Genomic DNA, 19,271 nt, shown 5'->3' on the forward strand with positions numbered 1-19,271 from the left:
AGAGGGAGAAAGGGAAAAAATTTTGGAACACAAGGGTTTGAAAAGTGAATGCTGAAAACTATCTTGCATGTATTTGGAAAAATAAAAAGCCATTATAAATTTTTAAAAAATGAAATTGTTGTTGGTCATTACCTTGATCAAAGTTCCCAGTTTTTTTAGTGTTAATATTGTCACTGTATAAATTGTTCTACTGTTCTCCATTTACTTTACTCTCCATTGGTTTATATATGTCTTCCCAGGTTTTTCTGTAACCATCCCCTTCATCATTTCTTATAGTATTATTGTATTTCCACACATTTATGTACCAGAATTTGTTCAGCCATTTCCCAATCTATGGGTACCTCCTCAAATCCCCATTCTTTGCCTAATTCTTCCCTTAATCTCTTCTCTCCAATTTCCCCCCTCCTCTTTCTCTTCTATTTCCCTGCTAAGTGAGATGTATTTATGTGCCCAACTCAACATGTATATTCTTCCCTCCTTTGATTGGTTTAGAAGAAAATTTCAAGTGTAGCTTAATTCCTCTACCCTCTTCTTTAAAAAAAAAAAAAAATTACTGATACACTCTGATTCTGTGACATAATTTTTCTAGACCTTCTTTTCCCTTCCTTGTCCACTCCTTTCCCCTCTTTCTAGTCTTTTCTTAAATCATTAAGACATAACAAGACCACTCCCAGGCCTTCTGTATCATCCAACTCCCTTCATGGCTTCTGATGATAGGGTTCAGTGGGGACACATGTATCATCTCCCCATATTAAAAGTTGAGCAGTTTATTATTGTCTAGTTCTCTGCTATTCATGTTTATGTTTTTATGTTTCTCTTCACTCTTGTGTTTAAACTTCAAAAGTTTCCATACAATTCTTATCTTTTCATCAGAAATGTTTGGAAATTCTTTATTTCATTAAGGTTCCATTTTCCCCCTGGAAGGATTATAGTCAGTTTTGCTGAGTTAGTTATTCCTAGATATTTGCTTAAAGAAGCTCTCTGATTCTTTATAGTGATGGTTGATAAATTGTGGGTGATCCTGACTATAGTTCCATGGTCCTTGAATTCTTTCTTTCTGGATGTTTTGAGTATTTCTTCTTTGACCTGGAAGTTCTAGATTTTGTTTATAATGATCCTGGGAGTTTTCAGTTTTAGTTTTCTTTCAGGTGATAACCAGCAGCTTCTTTCTATTTCTGCTTTATCCTTTGATTCTTTAAGATTTAAGCTTTAAGATTTTTTGAAATATGAAGTTTAGGCTTTTATTTTGATCCTTCCCTGGCTACCATTCAATAGTTTATGTGTGTCATCTCCCTATTATATTATAAACTCCTGGATAGCAGGAACCATCTTTGCTTTTTATATTAGTATTCTCAACTCTTAGCATAACGTTGGACATATAGGAGGCACGTAGTAACTGCTTTTTTCATTTCTTCATTCTTTCTTTCCATGTCCCTATCTTCCTTTCAGGCCCTCATCCCTTCTTGCAGTTGTCTGTCTCTCATCATTCACCCATTTGTCACGCTGATATTCACAAAATAATGATCTGACCTAAAACTTGAGTTTCTCTAGCTGACATCTGCCCCTTTCCATTCAGGAGTGAAGGTAATGGGAGTTGGAGAATGAGTTTGGTCTTCGGAGTTGGTCCAGCTGCAGATAAGAAAAGAGAAGCTCATCAAGGGCTCAGAATCACACACAACTAGCGGCACCAAGCCAGAACTGGAAGCTCTCTTAAGTCCTTGCTTAAGAAATCTCAATAAATGGCTCTGTCTGACACTTAAAGCTTTGAACAATCTCACTCCTAACTATTTTTCCAGACTGCCTTCACCTCATTCCCTCTTCATGGACTCTGTGTTTCAACCGAACTAGCCTGTTTGCCGTCTCCCATAAACAACATTCCAGCTCGGCTGGATTTCATCTTTCCTCTCCGTGTTATTATATGTTACTTCTATCTCCGGTCATCCTTAACGGTCTCTTACCCCTGGACCCAGATGACCCTCAGCCTTCCCTCGCTGAAATCCAACATACTGGGATTTCATGACATCACCCCTTCTCCAAGACCCAAGGACTAAGAATGACGGGATTACTTTTCTATCCCTGATACAATGTAAAATCCTTAAGGAAAATCTCTACATTTTTATCTTTGGCTCTCTGCCCAACACAGCCCATGCTTAGTTAAATGGCTAGTGAAGGAATGGAGGAGAAAAGTCTAACCCGCATTAGAAAAGAACTCCCTTACCACTGGACTCCTCTTGATGGAAAAACTATATAAGCAAAATGGCGTTAGTTGATATAGAGACTTAACAATATGTGTCTTTGCTGAGTTGTTTCAAGCGAAGATTTTATCAAGTGACTTTGGGCAAGACTTTTCACCTACTTGTGTGAAGAAACTTAGTGTCTGCACCCAAAAAAGGAGAGAGTTAGATAAATGACTTCTGAGTTTCCTTCCAACTCCCTCTGATTACCTGAAGAGCTTGCTGATGGCAGTGATTCTCTCATCACAGTACAGTGCAAGTTCTAACTGGGCTCCAATACCGGCTCTACTATGTACTTCCTATCTAGCTGTGGGCAAGTCACTTCCCCTATTTGAGCCTCGGTTTCTCCATTTGCAAAATGAAGAATTTGTACCAGATAACCGCTATGGCCGTTTCCACGTGACCCTCTGCATCCTTCCTCAAACTCCTCCTAACTCTCTTTCGTATTTTTACTTCACTCTTTCTTGTATCAAAATTATTTCTACACCTGTCTTTGCCTGCGTTGAATTATAAATTCCTTGAGAGTAGGGTTTATGTCTTATCTATCCTCTCTAGTGCTGAGCACATAGTAGACACTTAATGAATACTTGTTCAAATGAAGTAAACTGGTAGTCAGTGAGAACCGAGTTCAAATTCAGCCTCAAGCCTTTATTGGTTGTGACTGCCTCAGTTTCCTCATATGTGAAATGGGAGCAATAGCATCTACTCCCCGAGGTTATTGTGAGAATTAAAAATACTAGCCATTTGTTAGCTATTACTGTTGTGAGGAAAGCATAGTGGAAACCTTTAATCTCTATAGATATGTTATCGTTATTATTATTAGAGGGAATTTCTTTTTAGATGCGGTTGAGCTAACTAACCTCTTTAAAGTCCCTCCCTCTTCTGAGATTCTACATCTCTGTGACTTCCTGAGCCTCGGTTTGCTTAGCTGTAAAATGGGTCAAACTGCACTTTCCCTCTTGCCCCAAAGGACTGTCTTTTATTTGGTATCCCAGTTATAATGGCTAAAGAGTCTCTCGTCAGCATCACTTACACCGGCCGAAGACATTGAATTTCACCGCGTTCTCCGTCGGGTCTTAAATAATAAACAAACATTCCCTTCTCTCTGCCTCCTGCGCTGGTTGGCACTTTTTTGTATGCGGAGGGCTATTTGGGCTGAGAAATCCCTGTTACTAAGCTCTGCTTCCAGCGGCGGCCTGAGTTTTGAGGAGGGGCCCCCTGAAATGCACTGGGTGGTCGCGGAGATGGGCACTGGTACAAGGATTTCGGACAAAAGGAGATGCCCGGCCCTAAGGCCTTCTCCAGCCGCCACCTCCATTCGGGGCTAAAAGTGACGGGGACAGAGGCTGGCCCGCGGCTGCAGAGGGGGAGGGGAAGTGCGGGGAGGCGGGCGGCACGGTGCCAGCTCCGGAAGCCAGACCGAAAGCCTGCGAGGACAGCGCCCTGCCGCTTCCCTTGCTGCTCACGCAGCGTAACTTCCTAGCAAGTAAAGGCGCGGTGACCAGTCCTGACTCTCCGGGGCCCCGGCGCAGCGCGCGGGGACCTTTCCGCGTCCAGGCCCGCCCCGCTGCCTTCGGCCCCCGCTCCGGCTTCGGTTCAGGCTCTGGCTCGGCTCCCGGTGGTCCTGGTGCGCCTGTGCGGCTCTCTCCCGGGAGGCGGAGCTGGGGGGGCGGGTTAAGATAAGATCCCGGGGAGCTCTCGTTCTGCCTCTCTCCGGCCTTCTCCTGGCTCTCTCCTGCCACCAGGATGGCTGCCACTGCTCTGCGCGTCACGGAGCCGGGGCGCGCTGGCGGGCCGGCCAACACCCGCCTCAGAATCCTGCTCGGACACCTCCAGGGCCCGGCGGCCCCGGCGATCGTATCCTTCCCAAGGCCAATGCTTGCGCCGAGGCCCGGGCTCCCCACCAAGCCTGGGGGCTGAGCCGGGGCCGGCCGGGCTGCGTTAGTGCGCGCTCCGGCCCGAGCGGACGGAGGGGACCGGGGGCTGACAAGCGCTCCTGTCTGTCCCCTCCCTCCCCCGACGTCTCTTTAAATCTGCGCTTAAACCCCGGAGCCTCTCTCACTGACCAAGGGCAAAGGATGGGCTAATGCGCGGCTTGGGCGCTGCCCCTTCCCCCTCCGCCTCTTCTGCCCGGGCTTATTTTTCCTGTGGGTAATAATGGTTTTAAAAACGTGTTTAGGCCACGGAACATAGGGTGCTGGGAAGGCCTCTTCCCTCTCTGCCGCTCTCTCGTGACTGACATTCTTGACCCCCTCTGTGTCATCCTCCTCCATAATCTTTCTTGGCACTTTTTTGCTCGACACAAAATCCCTGCTGGTCCCTTTAGAGAGGGAGGCCCGAAGTTGTGTGATGGCTCTTCTAAAGTCACGTAGTTTACAAGATTTTATATTTTTCACGTATTGACGTTTACATATTTCCCTCCCAGGGGGGTATCTCAAGTTGATAATTGCTTAGCAATTCTTAAAGAAAGTACTTAGTGTTCTCCACCGGGTCCCATCGGCTTTTTCCGTGGGATATTTAAGAAATACTGTTTCATAGCTGTTATTATCCCTAGTGAAAAACTGAACCGGAAGAAATAAATGAGAGGTTTATGTCTGGCTCTCAACTTCCGGGATCCCGGGGTTAGGAATAGCTGACCCTGAGGGATTTCTTACTCCCCGTCCGTGAGCTTAAGATCGGCCAGCTCCTGAGGTTCCTTCCAAAGGGAGATTCTATTGTTCGGTGATTGTTTGCCAGATCTTATCACTAGTGTTGAGGGCATGTTTTGGCGAGTCTAACCCATAATTCTGCCTACGATTTTGTTTTGATCTAGGAAAAATCCCACTTCTCTCATGAGATTGCTGAAGTTTTCTTTTAACTTTCCCTGAATATTTTTTTTTACCTCAAATTATGCTCAAAGGGCTGTCAAAGTGTGCATCCCCTTTGACCCAGCAGTGTTTCTATTGGGCCTTTATCCCAAAGAGATCTTAAAGAAGGAAAAAGAACCCACATGTGTGAAAATGTGGCAGCCCTCTTTGTGGTGGCCAGAAACTGGAAACATTGGAGAATGGCTGAATAAATGGTGGTACATGAATGTTATGGAACGTTATTGTTGTGTAAGAAATGACCAGCGGGATGATTTCAGAGAGGCCTGGAGAGACTTACATGAACTGATGCTGAGTGAAATGAGTAAAATGAAGAGAACATTGTACACAACAACAAGACTATTCAGGGGTCGTCTCTGATGTTTGTGGCTCTTCAGCAGTGAAGTTCCAATTCCAATAGACATAATAAAGAGCGCCATTCCATCCAGAGAGAGGGATATACATAGGGACTGACTCTCAACATAGTATTTTCACCTTTTTTGTTGTTGTTTGCTTTTTGTTTTCTTTCTCATTTTTTCCCTTTTTGATATGATTTTTCTTGTGCAGCACGGTAACTGTTGAAATAAATATGTATAGGAGAATTGTATATGTTTAACTTGCTGTCTAAGGGAAGTGGGGAAAAGGGGGAGGGAGAAAAAATGGAACACAGGTTTGACAAGGGTGAATGTTGAAAACTATCTTACATATATTTTGAAAGTAAAAAGCTAAAAAAAAATTTCCCTCAGATTCAGGACTAGCAACCCTTAGAAGCCTCATTTTGCAGAATGAGATGCTCAAAGTTATATAACAATTAATGGCAGAAGTGAAAAATAGAGAGGGCAGGTCTCCTGGCTGCTTACGCCAGTACTTTCTTCTATATTCCATATCTTGAACTTTGCTTCCATATTCTGGTTTACTTTACTTCCTTCCCTCTCTATGTTTTAATAGTTCCTCATTTTTCTACTTCAACATGGGTGTCCATTCCCCAAGTTTTGTTGTTAGTTCTGTTCTCACTCCTAGATCCATAGATCCAGAACTGAAAGGAGCCTCAGCTACTGCAGCCTGTACTTTACAGTGAGGAACTTTGGCCCACGATGATTAAATTGCTTGCTTAAGGTCACAAAGGCAAGGGTCTTCAGGAGCAGCTTTTCTGACTGGAGTCAGTGTCCTTTCCATTGTAGCATGTTAATCTCAACTGTCCATGGACAGCTATTTTATACTTCCATCCCAAGCCTCCCCCAGAATTCCAGTTGTATATTGCTTTCAGACTTTCATCTTGTTCAAAACTAAACTCTTCATCTGCTACTTGAAACCTGACTTCTCTATTTCTGTTGAAAATTATGTTGTCCTCTCTTGCTCACCCCATTCTGTAACTCTTTAGCCATCATTGACTCTGTTCTTCCCTTCTTACTACATAAAAAATCATCCACAAACCTGTCATGTTAGCTCCTTTTTTATACGCTCACTGCATTCTTCTTAATTCAGGAGCCCATCTCTTCCTGACTAATGTCTTAGAACCACTTTCTATGAACCCTTTGTGTTTCCAGTCTCCTTCCTTGATAATCTAGTCTTCACATTACTATCCCGGTATTTTCCTGATGCACCAGCATGACACTTCACTTCCCTTACTCAAAGACCTATGATGGCTCCCTATTATCTGCCAAATAATGTATAAACTCCTAATCCTGGCATTCAAAACTATGCAGTCTAACTTTAACCTACTTTTATAGCTGATATAATACACATATCACTTCTCTAGATATCTCCAGTACTCAGCACAGGCCTGGAACACAGCAAGCACATAACAAATGATTAAATTGAATTTGTTATAAAATGCAGATAAGAACTTAGGAAGTTATTTAATTTCAGGCATAAAGCTGGAAATAGAACCTTGTTGACTGATGATTCCCTCCCTCCCTAGCTTTTGTTCTGAGATTCAGTGTTTATCTTTCTCTTGTTTATTTTTTATTTTTTCAGACCTGGCTTAATTACTTCCAGTTTTTTTGCTCTAAATTCTCACCTAATTGAATACCAGATTTAGAGAGTGTTTATATTTTCTCATGTGTAAGTCAAACATCTGGAACTTTGGGGAGGACATTATATTCTTTTCTTTTCTTTTTTTTTTTTTTTTCCCCCTGAGGCTGGGGTTAAATGACTTGCCCAAGGTCACACAGCTAGGAAGTGTTAAGTGTCTGGGATCAGATTTGAACTCGGGTCCTCCTGAATTCAAGGCTGGTGCTCTATGCACTGAGCCACCTAGCTGCCCCCAGGACATTATATTCTTCAGGTTATTCAAAAGTAGAGTAGATAATGTGGACTAGGAACAATCTTTTTGTGTTCCACCCATGACTAGACTGAAGAGACAGTTATAATGTAGGGAAATGAATATGGTGTACTTGGAGGCTGGAAGATCTTTTTTGAACTCTCTGTGTGACAGGCTTATTCAGTTCACATTTCTTTGGTCTTAGTGTTTTCATCAATTAAACAGTATGGACTAGAAATCAAAAGGTTTTTAACGTGGCATTCATGAACTTGTTTGAAAAATATTTTGCTAACTGTATATACTTTTGTAGCATTAGTTTCCTTTATAGTCTGATGTATTCTATTTTATGCATTGAAAAACCCTTATTCTGAGATAAGGTCGATAGACTTGGCAAACTGCCATAGAGGACTATGGTACAAAAAAAGTTTAAGACCACTGTATTGTCAGGCTCTTCTATTTCTAAAGATAAAGTAAATGCATATGTTTTCAATGGGAAAGGTTTTGCTTTTGTGGATTATTTTACTTAACTTCACCTGTGTACTAGACAGCTTCTCCAACTTCAGCTGTTGTTGTGCCTTCCAGTTTCCATCCTCCAAAATTCCAGTAAGTGCTTTTTTAATTCATTTTTAAAAATAATACTGTGTTCAAAATCACAATATTTGTATTAATTAATGCTAGAAGAACTAAGTAGTTCCTTGCTTGATTAGAATTTTTATTACATATAATCTCAAATCACGAGACACGTTTTAATTGGCATAGCAGCTCTTTTAGACAAACAGGTTTCAGTTCAGTTGTCAAAAAATGGCTTATAATTCAGAAGGAAAAGAATATGTCACAAACTATGCAATATGGTAACTATATCTATCAGGATTGATGAATATGATATTGAAATTATGTGTTTGGATTATATACACTGAGCAATATTTTTATTCTGTCCTTAAGTTACTTTTTAAAAGGGGTGCATTTTAATGCAGTCTTATAATTCACATTTAGTCAAAACAAAAATATGTCGACCAGAATTATTGATGCTCTTTTCTCCCCTTCTCCCTATTCTCTCATGACCTCTTCTCCCCACCATCTCTTCTCTCCCTCTCCCTTTCCTCATAGGTACACACTGGATAATAATGTCTTAACCCTAGAACAGAGACAATTTTATGAGGACAATGGTTTCCTGCTCATAAAAAATCTGGTGTCTGATGCAGATATTCAGCGCTACAGGTGCAGTATAGCCATTTTATTATTTTGTTTAAAATAATATAATGCAGAGGGAATAAAGCTAGTTTGTCTGGGTTTTCCAAGACTTTCTTGAACCATAGCTCAGGATTCAAGCATTTCCTGGGAGGAGATGTCTCTCAATAACAGCCCTGTAAATTTCTTTACCATCAGGGTCTTCAGGAATTGTGGCTCTGGTGATGAATTTCAGCTCGGATTCTATTAAAGGAGTGTGGTAGCAGAGGGCAGCAAAGCCATTTTCTTTTCCAATCTTGGTACCATTTGTATTCAGGATTGGATATAGATAAGATATAGGCGAAAAGATCTGTGAAAACTTGAAAACTTCAATTGTCAATTCTAATTATTGCTCTGTAAGAAATGACCAACAGAATGATTTCAGAAAGGCCTGGAGAGACTTATATGAACTAATGCTGAGTGAAGTGAATAGAACCAGGAGAATATTGTACAGGGCAACAACAGGATTATGTGATAATCAATTCTGATGGACGGGGCTCTTTTCAACACTGATAATTCAGGCCAATTCCAATAGATTTGTGATGGAGAAAACCATCTACATCCAGAGAGAGAGGACTGTGGGAACTGAATATGGACCACAACATAGTATTTTCACCTTTTTTGTTGTTTGTTTGCCTTTTGTTTTCTTCTCATTTTTTCCTTTTTGATCTGATTTTTCTTGTGCAGCATGATAAATGTAGACATATGTTTAGAAGAATTGCACGTGTTTAACCTATATTAGATTACTTGCTATTTAGAGGATAGGAGAAAGGAAGGAGAAAAATTTGGAACACAATGTTTTGCAAGGGTGAATATTGAAAACTATCTTTGTATATATTTTGAAAATAAAAGGATATTATTTTAAAAAAAAGTCAGTTTGGTGGTGTCCCAAAGGCTAATGGCCTTTTCAATTTGATTTGTCTAGGAATCAGTTTGAAAGGATCTGCAGAAAGGAAGTGGAATGCCCAGGAATGGATATCATGAAGGATGTGACCATTGCAAAATCAGTCAATTCTCTAAATGAGAAAGTAGTTACAAAAATCCAGAATTTTCAGTATGATGAAGAACTCTTCAGCTATTGCACTCTGCCCCAGGTTAAAAACTTTGTTTTATTTTAAATTTTTTTTTAAATAAGCAAACAAAACATAGACTTTATTTTTTTTAAATGACTGTTGTGTTGCTTACAACTTTGTGATTTGTTATCTTTTCCTGGCTCTGAACACCTTTATATCTACAACCCTAGAATTGCTGGGGGAATGTTCGTTGGTAGAGGAGAATAGAGATTTTTTTTACTCATGTTAAGTTGAAGACTAGTGTGCTATTGTGGGAAGTATACTGGTGTGCTGTCATACCTCCCTGAGCCTTGTTTTATTTTTCTATAAAATGGAGGAAATAATACTTTCTCACAAGAATGGAGTAGAAAAAAAGTGTTTTGTAGTGCTTTAAAGCACTAAAAGCCTAGGTTTTATTATTGAGTTAGGGACTTATTTAACTTTTTCAATACTATCCTCAGAGGAGGGAAAGAGGATTTGGTTTAGCTTAAGCAAGCATAATTAGCCTAATATTTGCCATGCATTTTAAATTATTAATAATTATTGCTCTCATACCTCTACCCTCATCTAAAAGGGAAAAACAAAACCCTTGTGACAAATACGTATAGTCTTACAAAACAGATTGTTTCATTGGCCATGTCCAAAAAAAAGTACGTCTCATTCTCTATTTTGAGCCTTTCTCTTTTCCATTAGTCAATTGGAGCCAGAATGAATATGGACAAATCAGTAAGCCTTTGTTAACCTGAATTTTCCCATATATAAAATGAGAATAATATTATTTATTTTACCTGCATAATAGAACTGCTGTTGGGAAAATGATTATAAAATCTTTCAAGTTTCCCATCACTCAATAAGTATTTGGTAGATATATACTGTATGCCAGACACTGTGTTTGGCTAAGGAATCGGACACATATACAAGAAGAAACAGTTCTTCCTCTCAAGGAAACTATCAGGGGACACAAAATGTACATCTACAAGTATATGTGGGATAAGTATGGAAGGAGACAATAGCCATAGCAACAGAAAGACTGAAGGATGGCCTCTTACAGCAGATGGCATTTTAAGGAAATGGGATTCTAAGAAGTAGAGATGAGGAAAATGCATTAATTGTCATAATAATAATTAATGGCAGCCTAAAAAAATCTTCACCAATGGTGAAGAACAAAGCAACATTGGTCTGAGCTCCAATACACACAGAAGAATTGTGTAACGCTGATGTTTTGTTAGTTTCTCAGAACTATATTCTCTCTCTTTTTTTTTTTTTAACTCAGTCAATTGTTGTCTTCCCTCCTTCCCTGCCCTCCTCTCCTTTCATGTTAGCAGACTAAAAAATCAATTTGTGTTTAGAATTTCATGATAAGTTTTAAAATAACTGGAAACATTCCTGATGATACAAAACCAAATCTAGGAAAAGAATGACGACAGTAATTGCTCTGTTCTGGCTTGTTACTAAAATGGCTTTAAAGAAAGGTCCTTGTTTTGTGCAATCACCATCTTATGCAACCAACACAAAAAGAACCTTGAATCATTAAAAATGATTGAAAAGTAAAAATACAACTGGTCAAAAGTAGAATAAGAAGAACTGAGAAAACAACATGTATAATGATTATCAAAAATGTGGATGAAATGACCAACAAATAGTTATATGTTATTATTATGATAATATTCTAATTGTTCAATTGATATTTGAATTATTCCATAGCAACAAAACAATTAAAATTGATTTTGTCATCATTATTTTATTCTGTGTTTAGTGACTCTATACTCAGAACATATAAGTGGCACAGTGGATAGAGTGTCAGGTCCAGAATCAAGAAGACTCATCTTTCTGTATTCGTATTTACTTACTAACTTACTAACTGTCTGTGCCTGGGCAAATCACTTAACCCTGTTTGCCTCGATTTCTCATCTGTAAAAATAAGTTAAAGAAGGAAATGGCAAACCCATTTCATTATCTCTACCAAGAAAACCCCAAATGGGGTCAACAAGAGTCAGACATGAATGAACAACAATTCTATATTCACTGTTTAATTATAATGGCTAAGTTTGTCCCCAAAGGAGAGAGATAAGATGATATTTCTCCCCTTTTCTGCAGAAGTGGGAGACTGTAGAGATGGTACACTGTGGAACATGTCAGACTTTCTTACTATAATTTTTTTCATCCTCTGTACTTTATTACAAGGGATTGGTCTCTAGGATGAGGTAGCGAGATGAATTGAGTGGGAAATATAAGTGATATAAAAACAAAAGATGTGAATAAAAATTTATTTAAAAATGAAGTAAAAATCCTTGCCCCCTCTTGCCTACTCTATTTCACCTCTGAATTCTTTTTTGAAGTCTTGCTTCTATCACCTCTAGTTGATCAGAGAAGCATAAAAATACATCTTAGAGACAAAAAGGCATTTTTGGGAGGAATCTTTTGAGGGGAAAGCTTGAAACCCACTTCAGACACTTATGAGCTTTGTGACCTGCTGTGATACAATGGAGAGAGGAACTTAGCTTGGAGTCAGGAATGCCAAAAGTCCATACTTAACCACATAATATCTGTGTGAATATGGACAAATCACTTAAGTTCCCTTTTTTCCCTCATTTATCAGATTAGGAAGTTGGACTCTATGGCTTCTAAGGTTCCTATCAAATCTATCTGTGATCCTGTCATTTAAATTCTATGAGACATGGTTTCTTCTTCTGTAAAGTGGGAATAATAATATAATTTACCTCACTGCTGTGTTGTGAGGAACTATAAAATACTACAGGAATATGGGTTATTAACATTATTATTTTTGGATTTAATGCAGAAAGTTGAAACTTAACTAGCTCTGTACTCTATGCTTCAAATTTTTCATGAGCTGTTTTCTTCCTCTATCTTAGATTACTAAATATGTCGAGTGTTTCACTGGACCCAATATCATGGCTATGCATACAATGCTGATAAATAAGCCTCCAGATTCTGGTAAAGAACTTTTATTTATATTAGGGGCTATTTGGTATGGGACCTGTGGACTGGGGATCAAGAAAGATACACACTGGTTGTATTGTAAAAATTGAGGTAAAATCAGCATCCCAACTCACACACACTGAAGCAATCAGTCACAAACATAAATTTAAGGTATATGTGTGTTCTTTAAAATACAATTTTTTATGACTTACATCATTACAAAATCAAAATGGCTGTTTTAACTTCCTTAGGATTCATAGGACTAAAAGTGCTAGAAGCTCACTTATCTGATCCATGATTTATCCATTGGGATAAATATTGCCTCCAACCCAACACAAGATCACATTTATTCATAGGTCTACAGGAGAATTGTTGTAGCCAAAAATCTGTCTTGTGGCTTAACCTAGTGACAAGGCTCTGCAACTGTAATAGGCTGGTCCCCAGACAGTAGGCCCATGGGACCTCCCTAGATCCATACTCAAAGCTTTTCTTGTTCTGATAGTATTTGTCCATTAATGTCACTTTTTAGAACCCAGGCACCTCTACCCTATAATGAAGCATTAGAGTAGGTCAGAAATGGAACAATAGATCATATTCCACTGCTATTAATAATCTACCCTCTGAGAAGGTGGCTCAGAGTTATAAGTAACTAGGCAAATCCTCGCTGCAGGGGCTATCCAAGGATATTGGATATCCCAAGAAGGAAGAGACCCGAGCCTGTAGATAAACTTTAGCCAAGGGCATGAGGTCAGCTTTGCTGGATCCAAAGGCATGATTTGTATATGAAATCGAAGTGTGTGATATTATTGATAACAGCTTCTGTGCCTCCCCATCAAGTTCTCTTGAAATCTGATGGTGCATTACATTTTCCACATTTCCCTATTCAGCATCTTGCTGAAATATCTGGTATTTGAAGTCAAGGCTCACTGAAAGTCCCTTGGAATACTTAACCTTCTGAACTGTTATTTCCATGATTATATTTCCTTTCTTTTAAAAAAATAAAACTTTTATTTTCAAAATAAATAAATGGATAATTTTCAACATTCATTCTTACAAAACCTTGGTGTCCTAATTTTTTCCCATCCTTCCCTTTCCCTTCTCTCTCTATCCCTTCCCTAGATGGCAAGTGATCTAGTATTTGTTAAATGTGTGCAATTCTTCTATACACGTTTCCACAAGTACATGATTATATTTCCTTACAATAGGAGTGGAAATTGGCTATTGATGTAGAGACAGTTGAGGAGTTCTGAGATTAGGGCTTCTAACAGATGGGTTGGGTTCCATTTCAGGTAAGATGACTTCTCGCCATCCCATGCATCAGGACCTGCACTACTTCTCATTCAGGCCTCCCAATTCCATTGTCTGTGCTTGGACTGCTATGGAACATATTGATAGAAACAATGGTTGCCTGGTTGTGTTACCAGGCACGCACAAGGGCACCTTGAAACCACATGACTATCCTAAATGGGAGGTAGGTCTGACTACTGAGAGCATGCAAAAATAGAGTTAAGAAAGGTTAATAGAATTTTTCCTTATATTTTTCTTTGGAAAGCCATGACAAAGAACAGGCCTTTTTTTGACCAAAAGTGTTATTCTGTATTTTCAAATTTGTATAAAAACATTAGAAGACTATTATTTTCTCATTCCAAGTCATTGATTTGATTTATTTTACTTCTTCTAAGCCTAAAATATGATTTATTTTATGTTCTAGGGGGGAGTTAATATTTTGTTTCATGGTATCCAAGACTATGATATAAACCAACCCAGGATTCACCTAGTGATGGAGAAGGGAGACACTGTTTTTTTCCATCCTCTGCTCATTCATGGATCTGGAACAAACAGAACTGAAGGGTTCCGGAAGGTAACAAACAATAATTTCCCTCCCAACTGCAAAAAGATTGTAAATCAAATTTTAAAAGAGCATTCCAAGCTTATATGAACTCTGATTATAGATACAAGATATCAATAAGTGAAAATTTTAGTTTATTTTATTAACAAAGAAGTTTATTCCCTTATTTTTATCAATAAAGAACTGATTCATATAGAACTCACATTGATTGATAGGAATCAATTTCCTCAAATTAAAGTTTATTTTATTTTTGTTTTGCCCTTAATATTTGATATCTGCTGCACACAACACATGACATCATCAGCAAAATATAACAGCATAATCTGGAAATTTTATAGGACATTGCTGCCTCTCCTGCACTCTGTGACCTATTTCAGATAACCTTCTCTCTGCTCCTCACATACAATATCCCATCTCCCATCTTTTCCTTTGTGTGGATTATTCTACTCTTTCATCTTTTCCCATAGAATCCCTCTTCCTTCAAGATGTAAAGCAAACATGAAGCTTTCTCTGAAGACCCCTCCTCTCAAGTGCTTCTGTCCTCTCTTTAATATATCCTGAATTTATTTTTGTAAATTTCATATATATATAAATAAGTCAGTGTACATACACACACACACACACACACACACACATTTACACAGGACATCTGAAAAGTCTTAGGAGAGGTCTTAAAAGTATATGAGGACTTTTGGAACATCATATATACATCCTTGTATTGTCTCTCCTATTAGACTATAAGCTGCTTATGAGTACATTTGTATTCCCAGTGCCTAGCTAGTCAATCAATCATTAGGCATTCCTTAAGTACATACTTTGTGCCGAGTGCTATGCTAAGCTAGGAATAAAAAAAAAAAGGCAAAAAGACAGTTCCTAATCTATACTTAATAAATACTTGCTGATTGATTCCTTGACTTAAGTAGCTTCAGCAGACAAAACTAAAGTCAAAAGAGAGCAACTCCTCTCTCCCTTAGTAGGTGGTTTCATGATTTTCCATGGTCAAAAATAATTCATCATCTAGTTTATAACTTAATTCACTACTGACCTATTTTGTAATCTTCTAGCATTAACTTCAAAAATCCCAGGGTCACTTCCATGTCATGGTGAGACATCAGAGCAAGACTTTACTATCTTTATCATTGAAAAAAAAATGTATTTTTAATGTCAGCCAGTTCCTAAAGTTGCATGAATAATTCTCACTGTAGGTCTTTGAAGTATTTCTAGCAAAGAGGAAGTTCATCCTGAAAATTGTGATTATTCTCACCACACTACAAAAAATTCTTATAATGTTCTATTTTAATTGCAACCACTTGGATCCACATTCCTATACTAATTTTATAGATGTAGGCAACAGTTCAAAATTTGCATTTATTGCTGTTAGAAAGAAGCAATATAGTAGTCATTAAGTATGTGTTGATTGTAACAAAGCTTTAAGTATTCCTTCAATCTGATGGCATGTTTATTATTTTCCAATAGAGCATCTTCATCATACTATCTATTGATTATATTATCCTATTACCATTTAAATAAATAATCTATTATAAACTCAGTGAGAAAACTTCTATGACTAAGAGGATAATAGGATCACAGTTTTGGAAATGGAAGGAGATTAGAGTCCATCAAGACCAATACCTCTCATTTTGCTGATGAAGAAACAGAGACCCAGTCAGTTGTGATTTTCCCAAAGTTACCCAAGTGGTAGATGGTAGACATGGAATTCAACCCTGGGCCTCTGACTACAAAAACAGTGTTCTTCCCACTGCAATAAGCCATAATTCAAAAATAAAACAAATACATATCAAACACTTACATTGTACAGACACTGTGCTTGGTATTTGGGAATCCCAAAACAGAAGCAAAACAATTCCTACCTTCAAAAGGCACATATTCTTCTGATAAGTATTTTAGGAAGATTGAGTAATCTTTTCAATATTGAAAACACTCAGACAATGGAAAATGTTAAGAATAAGCAATTTGTGTCAAGTTAATCAACCCTTTTGATTCTTTTGGGGGAATGAATGATACAGATATTTTAGAACTGCTTGTACTTGTAGAATTACCCTGCTGGGGTGGGCTAAATCATAAAGTTCTTGTTGACGGACATAAATATAATTTAAGATCAAAGTTAAGTACTCAGTTATATAATTCATTTATTGCCCCTTAGGGTCAGTGATAATTGGATTTCTTTTATATTAATTGCCCCAATGTATACAGGCAATTTCCTGTCACTATGCCAGTTCTGATTGCTTCTACACTGATGTAAAGGGCACTAGTCAAGAAAACATTGAGAAGGAACTCCAAGAGTTATCTAAAAGAAAGTTTGAGGGCCTCAAAATCCAATTAAAGGTAGGTCTGTATGAAATGAAAAGTGAAGAATTATTTTTTCTCTCTTTCCTTAAAAAGAAATATAATTCTTGTTGGTATTTAATTTAAATATAGATAGGCTCTGTATCGTTATCCTGTCCTTTGACTGTCATGTTGTTAAATGCATCCTAATACCAAATTTAATTGTGATAATAGAAGCCATTTTCTTGGTGTAATTTTTTAACACTGTTTTGGTGGAAGTGGCTGCATAATATAGTGGGTAGAAGACCGAAGTTAAGTCTGGTCCTGCTGGTTACCTGAGTTCAAGCAAGTCCCTTTGCTTTTCAGTGTTCTAGGTAACTAAAAGAGTGACTTGCTTTGATAGAGGGAGTTTGCCCATCTGGGAGTTAACTGTACCAATGACATTTACAGGCTTATTCCCTGTCCCCAGCATGTGGAACTACTTGCCCCCTGTAAGGTTGTTCCACCTAACTTTTATTTTTCTCACTCCTATCTACCTCTGCCTTGAGACTCCTCCCAAGTCTTTTTTCAGCTCTGTCTTACGCTTTTCATTATGATTTCTGGAACTTTCATTCAATCATTAGTAAACTTCCCTTCAGCAAGATAGTTTCCTTCCTTATCCCTTTTTAATTGGATCTGGTTTTGCTTTTGCTTTGTCTGAGACCATGATTGCTACCCCTGCTTTTCTTGCTTCAGCTGAAACATAGTAAGATTCTGCTCTAGCCCCTTCCCTTTACTCTGTGTGTTATTACGTTTCAAATATGTTTCTTGTATACAACATATGGTAGGATTCAGTTTTTGATCCATTCTGCTTCCTAGAGTTTTTCTGTTCATATTTCTCTCATCTTCTAACATTAATGGAAACTTGCCTCATTGCAGAAGACATTGCTGGCCACTCTCTATAGCATTTTATATAGTCCTTTAAGCTCACATATTACCTCATTAGATCTTTGCAACAATCCTCTGATGTGGGTATGCTTTTTATTATTGCCTCATTTCAGAGATGATGAAACTGAAATTGAGACAGTTTAAATGGATTGCCCAAGATCACAATTTGTCATTTCAGGTGGGATTTATTCAAAGGTCTTCCTGATTTCAAGTTCAGTGATCTATTTATTGTGCCACTGAGATCTTTCTAAGGATTGGATGTGCCTTTTGTTATGTCTACAAGAAAAGACAAATTCTTTACTCCTCACTTCCATTTTTAGACCCTCTCTTTATTGCCATTGCTCAGCGGTCCCCTCACTTTGAGATTTAGTCCATTTACCTATGTCACCTCATCTCAATCTTTATTGTAGTTATCAAGAGCCTCCCTCCTTCCTCAAAAAATTCATTATCTGAGTCACAGATTCTTCTCTATTTCAGCCCTTGCCTTTAAACTTGGGCACTTCAATAACCAACACTACGGCCCTCAGATTCAGCCACCCCCTCAATTTCTTTGTCCTACATTACCACTTCACTTACAGGGAACATTGTGCCATTGATCTCCTACTCACTCATGACTGATCCCTCCACAATCAAGAATTCTGAACTTTCTCTCTTCAGAAGCTCCTCTCATTCCAACTCTGCCTGCCTTTGTTTTCCTAAAACTATTCTTTTTCCTCACTAGAACCTTCAATCCCTCTACCCCTCTTTCTATTATCCCTCCTTTGCTTTTACTATCTTCTTTTTCTTGTTGGTCCTATATGGTTCTTTACAATGTCTACTTATCCTTCTGTGGTGGTGATCCAGTGAAAAGATTTCTGGATTTAGTGTTAGAGGACTTGCCACTTTATACACTTATTATTGGCCTGAGGCATATTATTTAATTTTTCTTGGTCTCAGTCCAACTGAGCATTTGGACTAGATGAACCTTAAGTTCCTTTTTTGGTTTTTGACCAATTTAGAATTTATTTTATTTACTAACCAGAACAACTATTAAAGTACTTAAACTCTTTCTATTTGGAATTATTTTTAGGATATTTGGATGGTACGAGCACGGCTTGTGAAAGGAAAAAGAATCAATCTTTGAAGTATTACTGAAAAGTCAACACCAGGTGCCAAAGGAGAATGTTTTTAGATGAGAAATAGTGGTCCTTGGTATCATATACTAATATGAAAAAGCACTTTGTTTTATGCAATATTGTCTGCTTTGACAGATACAAAGACTAAAATGTTTAATATGTAAAAAACTTAACTTACTGTCACTTGTGTAATTTTGGAGTAATCCAAGTCTTCAAAAAAAAGGGGAAGGGAAGAAGTGAATCATTAAAGCACTTATTATCTAAAAGAAAATCTATTGAATTCAGAATCTTTGTAATTATAAACTAACTAGGTGCCACTAAAAAGTAATGGCAGATTGCTTTTATAGGTAGAGGAAATCTGTTGCTGGTGATTCTTTAGAGACAAGCAAAGGATAAGAATTTGTCCTAAGCTGATAGTTCTTTAATCAGTAGAAGATTGTAGAATAGAATAAAGGAAAGACCTATATCCTTCTACAATAGTCTAATCCAACATTACCCTCCCCCCATTTACCTCTTACAAATTGGATTTCATTTA

The 19,271-nt window shown here is 38.1% G+C and overlaps 1 protein-coding gene across 1 annotated transcript; it reads left to right on the plus strand.

The window, feature by feature from the left end:
• The first annotated feature begins 3,595 nt into the window (after positions 1–3,595).
• PHYH (phytanoyl-CoA 2-hydroxylase) lies at positions 3,596–19,007 on the plus strand. Its single transcript, XM_074268624.1, has 9 exons — positions 3,596–4,091; positions 7,885–7,943; positions 8,448–8,558; positions 9,493–9,661; positions 12,493–12,574; positions 13,849–14,030; positions 14,271–14,420; positions 16,623–16,754; positions 18,691–19,007. The coding sequence occupies exons 1-9, from the start codon at positions 3,981–3,983 to the stop codon at positions 18,742–18,744; spliced, it is 1,050 nt and encodes a 349-aa protein (XP_074124725.1). The 5' UTR covers positions 3,596–3,980; the 3' UTR covers positions 18,745–19,007.
• The last annotated feature ends 264 nt before the right edge of the window (positions 19,008–19,271 follow it).

The sequence above is a fragment of the Sminthopsis crassicaudata genome, chromosome 5 (assembly GCF_048593235.1).
Source record: "Sminthopsis crassicaudata isolate SCR6 chromosome 5, ASM4859323v1, whole genome shotgun sequence".
Classification (NCBI taxonomy): domain Eukaryota; kingdom Metazoa; phylum Chordata; class Mammalia; order Dasyuromorphia; family Dasyuridae; genus Sminthopsis; species Sminthopsis crassicaudata.